We start from the raw sequence: 18,210 nt of genomic DNA on the forward strand, positions 1-18,210 counted from the left end.
GGGAATTTTTACTAGGATTAAATGTCAGGAATTGTGAAAAACTGAGTTTAAATGTATTTGGCTAAGGTGTATGTACACTTCCGACTTCAACTGTATGGCAATAACTATTGAACTGCACTGATATACAGTAGAATTCAATTGAAGTAAATACCTGTAATCATCTCGTGTGGCCACAAGACTGGAAACATTGCGCAGGATGCCACCTCCACTCTCAATGATTGCCAGTGAGTTGGTCTGACATCTGTAGGTGAGGGTGCTGACCAAGAAGCCCAGAGCCCCATCTACTGAGCAAATGGCCACCTTGTTCTCAGGACTGTGTGCTGACAGGTTCCACAGAGCGCTGAGGAGGCTCTTCAAAGTGGATTCCTAAAATGGGATTTTGCATTTACATTGCATTAGAGATTAGAATTGTGCAGATATTTTGCCATTGTTTCCTTTGGTTATTGCTTTGGTTACAATTGCCACCATGCATCGATTACATCATCTCGGTATGATCTTACTTTTGTGGCTTGAAGAGCACATGTTATCAATCCTGTTACACTCCCTATGTCTCTAAGGACCCTCTTGCTGTTGATGTCTGCACGCCATGACAGATTTCTCAGAATACTGGACACTACCTGTGAGGGGAAAAATAGATATAACCTCTTTAGCCATGTGGTACTGGAAACATTGACTTAAACCACTGAAACTGAAAAGAGTAATGTCTCATGGTCCTGAAATGTTGACAAAAATAAAACATTCTCAAGTAGATAAGGATAGTATTAACCATGTTGTACCTGATGTAGTTCCTCACTATCAGATGCAAGTTGGGCAACAATGGCCTGCAGGCAGCTTTTCTTTGTGCAGAGAGTGGCCTGTGTAAAAGAGAGGTCAGACAGAAGTCATTTATCTTGAATAAAAAAATATTCTTACAATTGGGATAAATATGTATCCCTCTCAGTTTTTTCAATGCTTTTCTCATGATACATTACCTTGTTGACGACATCTCCGAAAGTGAGGTTTGTCAGCGCCATGCCTGCGTAGCGTCGAAGCGCCATATTGATGGGATCGTTCTTCATTCCGTACAGCTCCTGGTCCAAGTGCATTAGCTCTGCAACTACCTGCAACCCCCCTAAACAGAGACACACCAGCCATGCACATCACAAACTGAACAATCAGTTCATTCACATATAATATTTGTCAGTAAGGTTATGCTTTATCATCTTTGCTGGAAGTATATTTCCCATTGACATGTTGTTCACTAACCTAGTTCATTCATGGCTTGTCGGTACTCCTCCTCAAAGGAGAGCTTCATGACAGCACACATGGCCTGGCAGATCTGGGGCTCCAATGTCTCAGGGATGTCTGAATACAACACAGACAAGTACAGCTGGAATTACTTTTCACATTCACAGTATAATAATCCACAGTGTGCTATAGAGATGGCATTAATCGCCAAAAATAATCCTCCTTCCCTCTACTACTAACCTGTGGTTGTAGTACCTCCGGGGGAGGGCCTCCCCACGTGGCTCTCGATCCAGTCCCAGCCGCTGTCACAGTGCGAGCGGATCTGCTCCAGCACGTGCAGCACCCTCATCTCCCGCCGGGCTTGGCCCTCGTCTGGCTGGGAGTACACTATGTTGTGCAGGGCAGCGCTGGCTCTGGATCGGGCCTCCCGGCTGCACCCTGTACTTCCGTCCGCCTCTCCGGCGCCCCCTGGGCCGTCGTGAAGGATCTGCACCAGCAGGGGGACACAGCCTGACTTGCGCATGGCGATGCAGCTGTCTTGAGAGCTGGACATGGTCAGCAGAGTGCGGGACATCTCCTCCCTGTCCCGGTTGGCCAACATGGAGAGCAGCCAGAACACCATCTCCACCTAATCCAGATAAAATACAAAATGGCCGTGGTGAGTACGTATTTAATTCACCTTTATTTAGACTTTTGTATTTGAAATATTTGTATTTTACTACAATATTTTACAACAACGACTTGAGAAGAATGTTTGATATTATAACATTGACATGCATGACCAACGAATCGGAAAATGGTGGTTGGATAATATCATATGCATGTAAGCTCTACTTTTGCTACACATGGCAGGGCAATGGGACCATTATTGTCCACCTAAACAAATATTCATCTAGATAATGCAAAGCCAGTAATGCAAAACTGCATTGTACATCTGTACCGACATTCATCATACTTAATATGTAACGGTGCCCTTACTTTGCTTCCATCTCCTTGTGCATCAATTGCAGAAGAAGACGATGCATTTTCTGTTTCACAGCTTGAGATCTGCAAATACAGAAAGGGATAGGAAATGGCAATGGTTTTAAGACGCTTCATGTCAATGAGGGTCAAGTAACGTGCATTATTTCTTGTTTTGCAGCATGAAAGTCAATAGAAGGCTGTTTGCTTTGAACTTTCAGACAGTCCCCAAGTGCCCTTGAGAAAATGTATTCTGTTATTAATTGCAGACTAAATCTCTAAAATACGTAGAGATGTATGGCTCAATCCTATAAGTTATGTAAATTAGAACAAAATCTTTGTACAGTGGGGGAAAAAAGTATTTGATCCCCTGCTGATTTTGTACGTTTGCCCACTGACAAAGAAAGGATCAGTCTATAATTTTAATGGTAGGTTTATTTGAACAGTGAGAGACAGAATAACAACAAAAATATCCAGAAAAACGCATGGCAAAAATGTTATAAATTGATTTGCAAACTTTGTCAAATTGGTTGTTGATCATTGCTTGACAACCATTTTCAGGTCTTGCCATAGATTTAAGTAGATTTAAGTCAAAACTGTAATTCGGCCATTCAGGAACAGTCACTGTCTTCTTGGTAAAACATTCCAGTGTAGATTTGGCCTTGTGTTTTTGGTTATTGTCCTACTGAAAGGTGAATTAATCTCCCAGTGTCTGGTGGAAAGCAGACTGCACCAGGTTTTCTATTTCATTTATTTTTTTATCCTGAAAAACGTTCTAGTCCTTAACGATTACAAGTCTGTGAAATGGTGCTTTAGTGCCTTGTTGCAAACAGAATGAATGTTTTGGAATATTTTTTATTCTGTACAGGCTTCATTCTTGTCAATTATGTTTTTATTGTGGAGGAACTACAATATTAAACTCTGTAACTGGTGAAATCCCTGATCTGTTTCCTTCCTCTCCGGTAACTGAGTTAGGAAGGACGCCTGTATCTTTGTAGTGACGGGAAGTATTGATACACCATCCAAAGTGTAATTAATAACTTCACCATGCTCAAATGGATATTCAATGTCTGCTTTTTCTAGGTGCCCTTCTTTGCGACCATTGGAAAACCTCCCTGGTCTTTGTGGTTGAATCTGTGTTTAAAATTCACTGCTCGACTAATGAACCTGACAGAGAATTGTATGCGTTGGGTACATAGATGAGGTAATGATTTAAAAAATCATGTTAAACACTTATTGCACACAGTCCATGCAGCTTATTGTGCCTTGTTAAGCATATTTTTACTCCTGAACTTAAGGCTTGCCATGATTAAGGGGTTGAATACTTATTGACCCAATTTCAGCTTTTAATTTTTAATTTGTAAAAATGTCCAAAAAATTGTGTGTAGGCCAGTGACAAAAAATCTCAATGTGTAATCCATTGTATATTCAGGCTGTAATACAACAAAATGTGGACAAAGCGGTGTGAATACTTTCTGAAGGCACTCTATAAATACATTTAATTTCAGCTCATTTAATTTCAACTCTATAATATCTTGGCCCTGCAGACAGACATACTCTTCATCAGGTACCAGCTGCACACTCCAAGCATACAGAGGCACTCCATTTACATTCAATATACCAATTGGCTACATCACAAATCATCAGAGAATATCAATCCACTCTTTTATCCTCCCAACCCATCACCATGGTAACCCATGGTGCTGCAGTGTGTGTGTGTGTGTGTGAGCCTGTGCCTGATCACACCAAAGACTCACTCTCAGACAAAGGGGGAGGGCTATAGACATATGCTTGTCTGAATAGCTCCATGTAAGAAATAAAGTGTTATCTCGCCAATAACAAGACAACCATGCTAAATGTGTCTGTGTTTTGATGGATTGAATCTGCAGTAGCTTTTACCCCATTAATTGTCGCAGTTCAAATACATAATCAATAGCTTACAATGTATTGACCAGGAACCTGCTGTGTGCTACAAGATGGATGACAATAGCCCTGAAAAACATAGAACAATGTGTCTATTGTATAAAAAAAAAAAAACTAGGCAAGTCAGTTACAGTGACAGCCTACCAAAAGGCAAAAGGCCTCCTGCGGGGACGAGGGCTGGGATTAAAATAAAAATATAAGACAAAACACACATCACGACAAGAGAGACAACACAACACCACATAAAGAGAGACCTAAGACGACAACACAACATGGCAGCAGCACAACATGGTAGCAGCACAAAACTTGGTACCAACATTATTGGGCACAGACAACAGCACAAAGGGCAAGAAGGTAGAGACAACAATACATCACAAGAAGCAGCCAAACTGTCAGTAAGAGTGTCCATGATTGAGTCTTTGAATGAAGAGATGGAGATAAAACTGTCCAGTTTGAGTGTTTTTTGCAGCTCGTTCCAGTCGCTAGCTGCAGCGAACTGAAATGTCACGGCTGTCGAAAGGAGCAGACCAAAGTGCAGCGTGGTTGTAGTTCCACATTTTTATTTAATCCGTGAAACTTTGCAATACATAAATAACTGAAATGACAAAACAACAAACCGTGACGCAGAGAGAAACAAACACTACTCAAAATATATATAACCCACTAGAAGAAAAACCCCTACTTAAATACGATCTCCAATTAGAGACAACGAGGACCAGCTGCCTCCAATTGGAGATCAACCCCCCCCCAAAAACATAGAAATAGAAAAACTAGAACTTAAACATAGAAATACGCTCTGACCTACTCTACCATAGAAAATAACCTCTTACTATGGTCAGGACGTGACATGAAAAGAGGAGCGACCCAGGGATGTGTGTGCTTTGGGGACCTTTAACCGAATGTGACTGGCAGAACGAGTGTTGTATGTGGAGGATGAGGGCTGCAGTAGATATCTCAGATGGAGGGAGTGAGGCCTAAGAGGGTTTTATAAATAAGCATCAACCAGTGGGTCTTGCGACGCGTATACAGAGATGACCAGTTTACAGAGGAGTATAGAGGGCAGTGATGTGTCCTATAAGGAACATTGGTGGCAAATCTGATGGCCGCTCGAGAGCACCCTTACCTGCCGGTCTATTAATTACGTCTCTGTAATCTAGCATGGGTAGGATGGTCATCTGAATCAGGGTTAGTTTGAAAGAGGAGCGATTACGATAGAGGAAACCAACTCTAGATTTTACCTTAGCCTGCAGCTTTGATATGTGCTGAGAGAAGGACAGTGTACCGTCTAGCCATACTCCTAATTACTATAATGAGGTGACTACCTCAAGCTCTAAACCCTCAGGGGTAGTAATCACACCAGTGGGGAGAGGAGCATTCTTCTTACCAAACCACATGACCTTTGTTTTGGAGGTATTCAGAACAAGGTTAAGGGCAGAGAAAGCTTGTTGGACATTAAGAAATCTTTGTTGTAGCCCCTTTTATTTCTCATTCTCCCTGCATCCTGGTACTATAGAGCTTGATGCTATTCTCCTATTGAACACCCACAGACAGAAACACAGACACATAGACGGGCCAGTCTGGGACTCAGGTAATGTTGTTTTAGGCAACCGAAACACACCTCCCTTCTTTGCCAAGTTTGCAGTCCCTAAGCAACTCTATACTTTCTGGGAGGAGCGACCAATTGGAGCCGAGCTAAAGAGGGGTAAAGCCTGCGTTCTGCATAGCAGCACGGCAGCACTGGAGAGCACAGGCAGGGAGCGACACAAGGTGAGGGGGATAGAGAGAGAGAGAGAGAGAGAGAGAGATACGGCTGGGCCTGCTGCGCAGTGCAGCAGCTAAGCTCAGTCAGCTCAAGGTTAATATAAAAGTGGATTTTCAATATATTACAAGATAATAGCATTCCACACTCTACAGGATTAGATTCGATCCTACTGTGTAATAGGTATTCTGTATACAGTCACAGTGCACTGACCTTATTAGAATCATATGTTCAAGCATTAACCCCTCATAAAAACCATATAGGATGGAATAAACATCATTGGCATATACACTAAATACTAATAAAATATTATACTTGTGTAAAACAGGTGATTCTGTATTATAATTTTAGTTTGAACTGATAACAGAATAGTACTAAGGCCCAATCAAACTGTCACTTCATAAAATGTACAATATATTGTTCGGGTTAACCAACAGATCTTTTTTGGTTTATCCCTGTTTTTCTAGGCCAAAGGTTCGCCCAGGTTGAATCTGATAAATTATGAAATTGCCTCAATCGAATTGTCTACAATGATTTATTTAAACTAGTTCATAATTAATTAACCCGAAGTGGAACCCCCTCAAGTAAAACTACAAATAACTGATTATGTGAATAAATATATGAAGATGGACTAATTTAAAACCTTGAAATGTCCAAACCTGGTGTAACCAGTTAATTACCATTTTCAAATTCACAATTATCGAGTGTTGCTTTTCAACCGAAAACAAAATGATCTCATCTGTGTTTCTCATCAATATTAAATGAACTGGAGCAGCTTGTGGTTTATCAGGCGTAGACATGGGGAGCCAGGCCCATCCAATCAGATTTGGTAATATACATAAATCATTTTTATTACAGTTTTATTCTTTACCTGTCAGTGTTCTAAATGGGACATGATGTGTCTTTACTTGACTTGGGCAGGAGCTCACCGGAACTGAGTACCCGGCACATCCTATAGAATATTAGCTCAAAAGTATTGAGGAGTTCCTGCACCTAAATATAAACGCAACCGGTACCCAACTCAAGCACTGGTCTAAACATGCATTCACCGTCAGATAGAATTCATAGCAATCAGAAGGGGGTGCTGGGAAAACGAAAGGGATATATATTGACAATAATAGTAATACATTTTATTTGGCAGATGTCTTTCAGGACACTCTTTTAGGACACAAAATCGAGTGCTGTACATACAATTAATTTAATTTAGGCCTAGGTAATGAATTTGAATATGTAAAGCGTATCAATTTCAAAATAATGGCAGGGTTCTGGCACGTGTCACTTTGCACTGATAGATACCAAGTGCAGTAAATAGTAGCAATCGCTCACTATGAGACTTTTTTCAAGAGGCCGTGTATAGACGAGAATGTTGGAGCATTTGCCAAGTTATTTGATATCAGTGATTTCGCCATGAATGGCCTCCACCCTCTATATCAATCACTGATTGCAGTGATCTAATGGAGGGCCTTAAAGACAGTTTCAGTACATTCAGAGACAATGATCAGCACTACAGAGCTGTTTTTATTCAACACAGTTAGAAATCATGAAAGCTCCCGCCACTGTAACATGACCATCAGTCCAGTGAAATAAAAAAAGATACAGAAAAAATAAACAAGTTATTTCAACTTATGCTCCGATGTGCTTTTCAAGTAATAGGCTATAACAACTGACCCATTACCAGTGTTATCATATAGCCTAGCTTGAGAATTGAGTTTAGAAAAATATAAGGGACTCTACATCTCTTATTATACTGTATATGAAAATAGGCAAATGCATGAAACAATATTTATTTCCAGTCAACATAAATAGCCTATAATTTATTTATTAAAAAAAAAAAATTGTGGGGGGGGGTAAAACTGCCCTGTAGTTAGGCCCTATAGGCTATTGATCATTTCATTGATATCAAACAATACATTGTAGGCACACTCCATCTTCCGCACCCAGCAGAGAATTGCACTCTGCTTGCATTTTGACTCATAAAGTGATCTTGGTTAAGAAAAGGTTGGTGACCACTGTTTTAGTCTATATAGGCTATGGCCTAGTTTTATGTTTATTAGCATACTGCTAGGCTATAATTTAAGTTTCCTTTGATGATGTCTAATGCAAACCGGGTCTACTTTGATTGGCCTCCGTGCCAGTGATTAACACTAAACAGGCCTCGTTGGACACCCCCTTCGGGCCAATGACGTGTCTTTTGAAAATCAACATTCTAAGTCTGCTCTTTCTGTTACTATATAGACATCAAAACATCTTACCTGCTTGCGACTGTAGGAGAATTTGCAAAATACCCTTTTTTGGCACTCCAATTCATTTCCCTGCCTCTGTGTCAATTCCAAGCTTCACTGTTCATTAAATTCTTCATATACAATATAACAATTGATAATATTCTTACCTATCAAACTATTGTCAATTTAATCTGGTCTTTAGGCTAACTCTATTGTTATGTGTGAAATTAGTTTCGGTGTAGTTTCGACGGGTCATCATCAGCTTCACAGGTTTGATGGGCATGAAAAAAAAGACGTGTCCTCTTTAAACTGCTAAAAAAGTACATTTGTTTTTAGTCAATATGACACTCTCGGCTCTCCTAGTGTTAAAATGCTTACATTTGTGGCCGCCTAGCCTAGCTTAGCCTAGCCTAGCTTAGCCTACTATCTCCTTGTATCTGAGCCAGTGAGAGGTTGCCAAGCCTCTTGCAATCATTACTGTTATATAAGGGCATTATATTATAGTCTCATTGTCTATTAATTATATGTCTATGGTTATTTATATGCCTGCGTGTAGGTCTGTGTGAGTCGCATGTTAAATGCAAGTCATGGATTTATGTAGGCCTACAAGACTATTTGGTCTGTAACGCGAAATCACATGTTAGATGGTTTGTTGTGTGTGATCGATTACAGTAGGGCATAAGGTCGGCGATGCTTTTATGATCATTTAATGATGATTTGAGTGCCCAAATTTTGCCCCACCTACATTTTTTTTCTGGCCCTGCCATCAACAGATTTCTGCCTGCGCCCCTGCATAGCATTAAACATTTATTTTAAATCCAATATGGTGGTGTGCCTGCGTGCTCTCCCAAATCATCAATAAAGATGCTTCTTGAAGACACGTCAAACATCACTCAGTTTCAGCATGTGTTGGGGTTGAAGGCAGCAGTGTGGCACTGCGCCTGTTTGTGTACAGGCCCCCTAGTGATCGCATAGCCTCAAAGCACCTATAAAACATTCAGCGCAGTGCTGACAAGACACAGGAGAGGAATTAGAGAGGGAAATATTAAACCATTCACAGGACGAGGAAAACTGACAATATGATTTAAATTCACCGACAGCTGCTATGGCGAGGGACAATGTGAAATAAATCACATTGGAGGGAAACTAATCCTTGTCATCTTTCATGTTTTACAGTACAAAATCATTTTGTGAAAACAGAACACAGGAGGATCTACCTTGTCTCAATCTCTGTGTGTATTCATTGTTCATAGCGGCCTCTGCAGTTGAAGTCATATGTATCTACTTCAGAAAACCAATTCATCTGTGCTGCCTCTGTTGGACAGTCAACACAAGTCCCTTTGTTTTACCTGTATCTCGTGTGTGTGTGTGTGTGTGTGTGTGTGTTGTTTATTTCACCTCACACAGGTTCTTCTCCTGGGTGACTCTGGACTCCTGGGCCTCCTGTAGCTCTTTCTCTAGCTGTTCCAGACGAGCCACACGGATCTGCGAGGGGAGACAGAGAGAGGGATGAGCAAGTGAGAGAGCGAGAGACTTTAGTCGCCGCAGACATTTTGTGAGGTGACAAACATTGTACAACACCCTCCATAACAGCACAGTTTTAATTTCTGCGGTTTTACATGTCAACTGTGTGTGGATATGCAGGGCGAACTGGGCCATCTGTTGCATCCCAAACACGTTTCAGGAAGAAGGACCACACTCGATAATGTAAGTGAATGCTTTGACAACAGCTGCCAAATGTCACTGTCTGTGTTGCCATTCCAGAGACAGACTTGGCAGAGAGTCCTTCTCCTTACCTGAGTCCGCTGGACCATTTCATCGCTGGTTCCGAAGCGTTCCTCCATGACAGAACGCAACTGCTGCGCCTCGAACTCCAGCTGCTGGCGAATGAGGTCCATCTGTATGGAGAACTATGAAGATAAGGAAGAGGAGGTTAGTTCCCATGCAACACAAGAATCAATTTTGAAACAAAATGGCTGCTAGTTTCTCTACCGAATCTCACCTGCGCACCTGTTTAATAAACAATAATGAGTTGATTTCATGACAATGAGCACACCAACAAAATATTTTTTTTTGTATATCTATGTAAACCAGGGGTGTCAAACTCATTCCTTTTCGGTCTTCAACAAGGTCCGGAGCACCGCACTGAAAATTAGTTATATTTCCTCGCTGTCAAAATTGTCAAAAAGTAGTCCTCTATCCATCGGTTTTGGAATTTTCAAATGCTCCCTGACTGTTTAGCTTTCATTCCCTGATTTTTAACGAGCTGGACACAGTCAAGAAACTGTATGAATGTAGGTCCATTCTAATTTCTACACGGTTTCAATTTGGTTTTAGGCATTTTAAAGTATATTGAGTTTGCTCTCACCGTGTCGATGCGTGGCAGTTGGTTCAGCCGCTGAGACAGGCCCTGGAGCTGGCTGTAGTACCAGTGACGCTCCCTCTCCTCCTTGTCTATCTCACTCACCAGCATAGCCCTGGAACACACACAGCCACACAAACCCTTAACACATAGACTACCATCCGCAACATCACAGGATTCATAGTACCTCACCTTTTTTAGGGTGGGGGGGACTACAGATTTACAGTGAATGATGATGTTTAAGGTAGTATTACAAGTAATACATGCATCTGATTGAACAATGGCAAAGCGCTTACCTCTCTTTGTAGAGGTCTTCCAGATGCTGGGCCGTGATACGTCCGTCTCCCAGCATGGCTTTGGCCAGGGCTCCATCCATGAGGTGGGGGTGTCCAGGGTGCACGGCCGTGCCCTCCCCTGACAGAGAGGAGCTCTGGCGGGATGTAGGCCGTAGGGGGCTCCTGGCTCTGGAGGAGGAGGGAGGCAAGCAGGCCAGACGATCGTCCATGTCACTCGACTGAGCTGCCAGACTGGCTAGACTGTCCGGGAGGACGCGCAGATTGTGCGGCTGGTACTTCAGCTCATAGTAGTTGGTCAGGTCCATGTGCAACTCTGAGAGAGAGAGAGAGAGAAAGAGAGAGAGATTATTTTAAATTTTTATGAACCATTGAAATAGCCTATTATTGAATGAGCTGTGTACAATATCAGTTTAATGCAAGACAGACATTAAAAGGTGAGAAAATAGATGGAAAACTACATCAGACGTACCTTTGAGCTGATCCAGCACGTCAGTCCTCCCTGAGGAGGCCAAAGTGCCAGCCTCCAGCTCCAGTTTATTCTGCAGGCCCTTCAATACACCCTAGAGTGGAGAAAGCAATTCATAATTACTGTGTCAACTGAAAATGCTGTTGTGGCCACAGTAAAAACCAAAAAAAGAGTCACAACCTGTTGGGTCTCTGATGACCTAGAGAGGAAATAAACCAAGCAGTGAAAACACTGTATATGCCTCCTATTCCTCTCCTCTCCTTTTTATCCTCTTCCCTGAAATCACAGCCTTTCTTCGAATGAATGTCCTCTTACTGGAAAAGATACATTTTCTTTGGTTTTTTTTTCAGATGGACGGTTAGGTCTGTTTGCCACCAGTATCCGGCAGCGTGAGCTCTCTACAGAGAATCTTGGTTTTCTGCTGATAGCTAAAGCCGACCTCAGGAATATAAAGGCTTTAGCTGGGGATTATCCAGCTGTGCTCAGCATCTGGGCACATGTGCCAGAGGAGTAATAGGACAAACCCACGTGCATTGGGGTTGGCACCTACGATTACAGTTTCAGATTGAGAACTATCAAGACTGTGATTGATGTTGCTGGCTGCAGCTATGGAACGGAGAAATCGTATTTCGGTATGTTTTGTTGTTCATTTCGTAAAATTTGGATTTGAAATAATTCATTATGAAAGAAGGATGAGTGGGGCTTTTTTAATAACCAGATTATGTTACGTGTTTTGACCTTTCTGCTCATGCCCCTTAGAATCAGGTGCACAGTATTTTAGTGGTAGTCCACAGTACACAGAATTTAGGCTAAAGCCACTCTAAAGTACAATGGAAACCCTGATTCCACCCCTCTTGGGATGGTCCCTAATTCTACCAGTAATGGGGTCAGAAGTAGCACGACAAAGCAATGAAATAGGTCTATGGTTTGTTCTCTCCATTTTCAAATGATGGCACATCATTGGGAATACAAATCTCTATTCAGAGCCAGTAGAGAACCAATAGGTCTATTCCTCCCTGTGAATAAAATATGCCAAGGCAGAAGTCCTTACTATCTCTTTCATCAGCTTTCCTCTCTGTCTTTTGAAGAAGGAAATCATTTTCCAAATAACACAGGATCGAGCTGATTATGCATGGATCGGTGGTGATTATGCAGGATCGAGCTGATTTATTCCTGAGGTAAAGCAAGGACTCTGCAATGTTCTGCAGGAGATGAAATGGTACACACTGAGAGTCGGGGTGTGCCATTTAATCTTCATCGGATCCCGATCATATTAATCCACACAGATATCATATTATGATGAATGTCTATAAAGGCCAACCGTTTCGTTGATAGACAGACGGATCCCAAACAGTAAACCATCCTTGCAATGACACATGGTGTGACGGAAACTTGAAGCGGATTCTTTCCTGGAATCCAGGGAGAGGATTGGCCACAGAGGGGAAAAAAAGGACTATCCTGTCAGACACGCAGGGATTTCAAACAGCCAAAAAATCTATAATGAGAAAACATCTTATGGACTGAATGGTCTAATGATTTCCTTCTTCCTCAGCAGCTTGTCTCAATCCCTGCTGGCATCATTACTGTAACAAAGACAACTGGATGGATCCGTGCAGAAAGAGGAATGATTCAAGTGTGGCCCAGTGCCTCGTCTATCTAGGCTAGGGATGCTAGCCATGAAGCATGAGCGTCTCCAGTCACTCAGGAGAGAAACCGGGTCACTAGTGAAGGAGTTACATGAAGTCTACAGCATCCTTCAGAATTGGGGCTGAACTCTATCCATCTCAGGCAGAACTGAGTGGATTTTGAATTGGAATACGTCCTATCTGTGTCTCAATCATGCTATTAGCCACGACTTGACAAAATGGAGGGAAGGATCCTACATCTTAATTTGAGCCTGTTTGCTACTGCAGGAGAATAATCCTGCAGCAACAGGAAATGTGAATTATGTGGATTATAATTAATGGACATTTATGTAGTGGTTGATACATTTTTCGTAAGGGAGAATCGTCTGAAATTTCAATGTGGAAATTACAAACATCAGAAGCCTTTTTAAAAGCTCAAATACACTACAGGTTTTACATTTCATGCATTGCAGGAAAGCTCCTGCAACATGGTGATCACATTAAGAGCCTACATCTGTAGGCATAGAGAAATTCCAAAATGAAAACATTGTCTTTTAGAAACCAAAGCAACACTTTATCTTAGCAACACTTAATCATCTGTCTTAAACGTTTTAAAATCTTTGGTCTATATGCAACGAAATAACAAACTATAAGGTCAATGCAATGGTTGAACTTCTATCTTTGCGACATCAAATCAACACTCAAATCTCATCCTATTATTATTTCTCCCATAGCCCTGGGGTCATCCCTTTGCCCTCTCTCACCTTCATGTCGGTGGTCTCGTTCTCGAGCTTAGACAGGTGGTTGGAGTTGTCCTCCAGCTCTCTACGCAGATGGGAGTTCTCCTGGCGGAGAGCTTCCACCTGGTAGACCAGCTGGTCATAGGAAGCCGTGGAGTTCGCCATCTTCAGGCAGTGTTATGGTCCCTGCAAGGAAGGAGAAACAAGTGAGATTGAAGGTTAGTGTGGTGTGGAGGTTAGCTTCTTGGCAAACTCTGGCATATCATGCATTTCCTATTATAAGGTTATTCCATTGTGTCTTTGCAGAATCATTTATAGGAAAACTGCCCGTTTTATTTCACAAATGATACTCATACAGCACATAGATAAAAAGAGATGCTCAGGGCTCCTCCATACATACACTACCGTTCAAAAGTTTGGGGTCACTTAGAAATGTCCTTGTTTTTGAAAGAACAGCACATTTCTTGTCCATTAAAATAGCATCAAATAGATCAGAAATACAGTGTATGTCACGACTTCCGCCGAAGTTCGTTCCTCTCCTTGTTCGGGCGGCGTTTGGCGGTCGGCATCGCCGGTCTTCTAGCCATCATCGATCAACTTTTCATTTTCCATTTGTTTTGTCTTCCCACACGCCTGGTTTCAATTCCATCATTACATGTTGTGTATTTAACCCTCTGTTCCCCCCATGTCCTTGTCCGGAATTGTTTGTAAGTGCTTGTGCACATTTTTCTGGTGTGCGACGGGTTTTGTACCCATTGATTTATTGTACTGTTTCCAGTGGTTTTTATTATTAAACTGCGCCGTTGTAAACACAGTGCTCTCCTGCGCCAGTGCTCTTTTGCTCTTCTGCGCCTGACTTCTCTGCCGCCAGTACGCACCCCTTACAGTGTAGGCATTGTTAATGTTCTAAATGACTATTGTAGCTGGAAACGGCTGATTTGTAATGGAATATCTACATAGGCGTACAGAGGCCCATTATCAGCAACCATCACTCCTGTGTTCCAATGGCACGTTGTGTTAGCTAATCCAAGTTTATCATTTTAAAAGGCTAATTGATCATTAGAACACCCTTTTGCAATTATGTTAGCACAGCTGAAAACTGTTGTTCTGATTAAAGAAGCAATAAAAACAGAGATCACTCTGTCATGCTGATTGAGTTCGAATAACAGACTGGAAGCTTCAAAAGGAGGGTGATGCTTGGAATCATTGTTCTTCCTCTGTCAATCATGGTTACCTGCAAGGTAACACGTGCCGTCATCATTGCTTTGCACAAAAAGGGCTTCACAAGCAAGGATATTCCTGCCAGTAAGATTGCACCTAAATCAACCATTTATCGGATCATCAAGAACTTCAAGGAGAGCGGTTCAATTGTTGTGAAGAAGGCTTCAGGGCGCCCAAGAAAGTCCAGCAAGCACCAGGACCGTCTCCTAAAGTTGATTCAGCTGCGGGATCGGGGCACCACCAGTGCAGAACTTGCTCAGGAATGGCAGCAGGCAGGTGTGAGTGCATCTGAGGCGAAGACTTTTGGAGGGTGGCCTGGTGTCAAGAAGGGCAGCAAAGAAGCCACTTCTCTCCAGGAAAAACATCAGGGACAGACTGATATTCTGCAAAAGGTACAGGGATTGGACTGCTGAGGACTGGGGTAAAGTCATTTTCTCTGATGTATCCCTTTTCCAATTGTTTGGTGCATTGTTTGGGGCACTTTGTCTTCCGGAGAAGACAAGGTGAGCGCTACCATCAGTTCTGTGTCATGCATGAGACCATTCATGTTTGGGTTTGCTTCTCAGCCAAGGGAGTGGACTCACTCACAATTTTGCCTAAGAACACAGCCATGAATAAAGAATGGTACCAACACATCCTCCGAGAGCAGCTTCTTCCAACCATCCAGGAACAGTTTGGTGATGAACAATGCCTTTTCCAGCATGATGGAGCAACTTGCCATAAGGCAAAAGTGACAACTAAGTGGGTCGGGGAACAAAACATCGATATTTTGGGTCCATGGCCAGGAAACTCCCCAGACCTTAATCCCATTGAGAACTTGTGGTCAATCCTCAAGAGGCGGGTGGACAAACAAAAACCCACAAATTCTAACAAACTCCAAGCATTGATTATGCAAGAATGGGCTGCCATAAGTCAGGATGTGGCCCAGAAGTTAATTGATAGCATGCCAGGGCGGATTGCAGAGGTCTTGAAAAAGAAGGGTCAACACTGCAAATATTGACTCTTTGCATCAACTTCATGTAATTGTCAATAAAAGCTTTTGACACTTAGGAAATGCTTGTAATTATACTTCAGTATTCCATAGTAACATCTGACAAAAATATCTAAAGACACTGAAGCAGCAAACTTTGTGAAAATTAATATTTGTGTCATTCTCACAACTTTTGGCCACGACTGTAGATATTCCATAACAAATCTGCTGTTTCCAGCTACAATAGTCATTTACGACATTAACAATGTTTACACTGTATTTCTGATCAATTTTATGCTATTTCAATGGACAAGAAATTGGATTTTCTTTCAAAAACAAGGACATTTCTTAGTGACCCCAAACTTTTGAGCGGTAGTGTCGATATAAACAACGTAGAACATGCGATGGGCTCCTCCGGCTACATCCCTTCTCTCTCCTCTCTGCAGTGTAAGGTTGGCAGCAGATGGTACACAGAGAACCTAATCATCTGTCAAATCAAGTTTAGCTCTGTTTTGATCAATCTTTGTGCTTGGCCGAGCCTGAACACACTCTCTGTGTGGCCATTCAATATTGGCAATGTGCTCTGAGGTTTGTTTAATAAGCAACGCATTAATCTGGTTTTAGAGTCTATGATTGTTACGGATATTTGATAATATTATGGTATTTGATACCGCAGGTTACAGCAGTTGAATATAAAACCATATCAAAATGACATTGCAGCATACAGTATTTATTATAGTTTCTGATCATTTGAAACTTTTGTGCATCATTTGTGTATACATCATATTGTAACTCATACGTTTTGTCTGTGGTACAGATGTAGGATCTTAATTTGACCAGTACTTTCACAGTAAAGTAATCCTGCAGCAACAGGATTTGAACGTTTCTCCCATAATGTTACTTGAGCAGTGGTTAAGCTATTAGTTTATTAAAATTAGGGTACATGAAAGGTGCAATACTATTAATATAACTGTGTGTTAGTGTGGGTTTTCAGTGAATTTATGTAAATCATAAAGCTTATCTGCACTTCCTGTGGTGCAGGAAATGTTCAGCAACAAAAGAGTGATCAGATTAAGATCCTGCACATGTTATTTGATCATTTGTTACTCTTTTTACTAGATAAGAAATGTTGTCAGTGAGGAAAAACAATGCAGCCGTTTTGACAAATGGGCTGCAGGGAGCCATTTTCTGAGGTTTGAAGGAGTGGAAGTGTTTCATAAATATATGGTACAATAAATCAAATTTGACTCCAATCTCACTACTGGTGGCTTTGATGCAATTTTATAGTAGCAAATCAAATTCACAATTTCATCCCTAGTCACCTTGACATCAATGAAACCAAATGAAGCCAGTACTCATTTGTGCATAATGCCTGAAGCAGTCATTCGCTCTGCTTTTTATGGAGACTCCGACGGCAGTGACAGATTTACATTATTAAAGCCTTCCTGCTCTTCATGACTGGTGATGACAACAACTGCGACAGTGATTCCCCTGGGTCTGTAATTTGACACATCATTTTTATGTGTAAGACTTGGTGTGACATTTTGACTATTTGAGGATGTTTGCTTTTCAGAGAGAGCAAGAGCAATCGTCTGCTCTATTATGGAATTACAATGGTTGCTATTTTTAACAAAGAAATGAAAGATAACACAGAATTGAAATGCATACATTTTTGGGGTAATTAACAGTTAGAAATATTACTTGTTGAAGAATTACTCGTCATCAAATCCCCATATGAATACATACCGAGGCATACAGAAAAGATAAGTCTTATTCAATGAATTTCAATGGATTTTGATGACACTTCATTTCACTTGAACAAACGTTCATTCCTGCACAGTGCAGCCATCTGAATTGCTAAAGGACCTCGGCCAGTCTTTGTTAGCCCTAGTGATGAGATTCCCTTCCCGCAGCAGTAGCGTTGATAAGGGGGAGGTGCAATCCAGCCCCCTTCGATATTACCGGTGGAGGGCGTCTGCGGCTCGGGCGCATCACAAAGGTCAGGCTATGGACCACGGTGCTCTGGGAGCAGACAGGCAATGTCAGTGCGGCAAACCCTCCGCTGGAATAGTGCTGCATTTCATTACCTTGTGTCTGTCTTTCACCCCTTAGGGAATTCACAGTGGAACAAAATGGAGGAGATAGGGCTGATGTAGTATTGGATTGAACGTGTTGAAATGTTTTATAGTAGAAAATAGAGGACTGGCATATACTCAAGCTCAATCTGATTTGCATTGAGAAAAACAGAATTGTTATTACGCAACATCAATGCACATTTGTATGTGATTAATTGTACAATATTTATTGGTAAAACAGAAAAAAATCTCATTTTGATTGCAACAATTATTTTTCCAAAGTGTGGGTTTGATTGAACTCGGTCCGTTCTTTTGTTGTCCTGTCTGTGTACTCTGTTGCCTTATTCCGCTAAAGTCAAATCAC

At 41.6% G+C, this 18,210-nt stretch overlaps 1 protein-coding gene across 1 annotated transcript in view; it reads right to left on the reverse strand.

Annotated features, from left to right (window-relative positions):
* apc2 (APC regulator of WNT signaling pathway 2) overlaps window positions 1–18,210 on the reverse strand; it is a 34,807-nt gene that overhangs the window by 8,694 nt on the left and 7,903 nt on the right. Inside the window, exons 2-14 of the mRNA XM_029706584.1 lie at window positions 13,605–13,766; window positions 11,219–11,309; window positions 10,750–11,062; window positions 10,460–10,568; window positions 9,888–10,001; window positions 9,490–9,576; window positions 2,206–2,274; window positions 1,468–1,855; window positions 1,246–1,344; window positions 972–1,111; window positions 777–854; window positions 501–617; window positions 152–366 (exon numbers count right to left, since the gene is read on the reverse strand). Coding sequence (XP_029562444.1) covers window positions 152–366; window positions 501–617; window positions 777–854; window positions 972–1,111; window positions 1,246–1,344; window positions 1,468–1,855; window positions 2,206–2,274; window positions 9,490–9,576; window positions 9,888–10,001; window positions 10,460–10,568; window positions 10,750–11,062; window positions 11,219–11,309; window positions 13,605–13,745 — 1,961 coding nt within the window. The 5' untranslated portion in view covers window positions 13,746–13,766. The remainder of the gene's footprint in view (window positions 1–151; window positions 367–500; window positions 618–776; window positions 855–971; window positions 1,112–1,245; window positions 1,345–1,467; window positions 1,856–2,205; window positions 2,275–9,489; window positions 9,577–9,887; window positions 10,002–10,459; window positions 10,569–10,749; window positions 11,063–11,218; window positions 11,310–13,604; window positions 13,767–18,210) is intronic.

The sequence above is a fragment of the Salmo trutta genome, chromosome 22 (assembly GCF_901001165.1).
Source record: "Salmo trutta chromosome 22, fSalTru1.1, whole genome shotgun sequence".
NCBI classification, from domain to species: Eukaryota; Metazoa; Chordata; class Actinopteri; order Salmoniformes; family Salmonidae; genus Salmo; species Salmo trutta.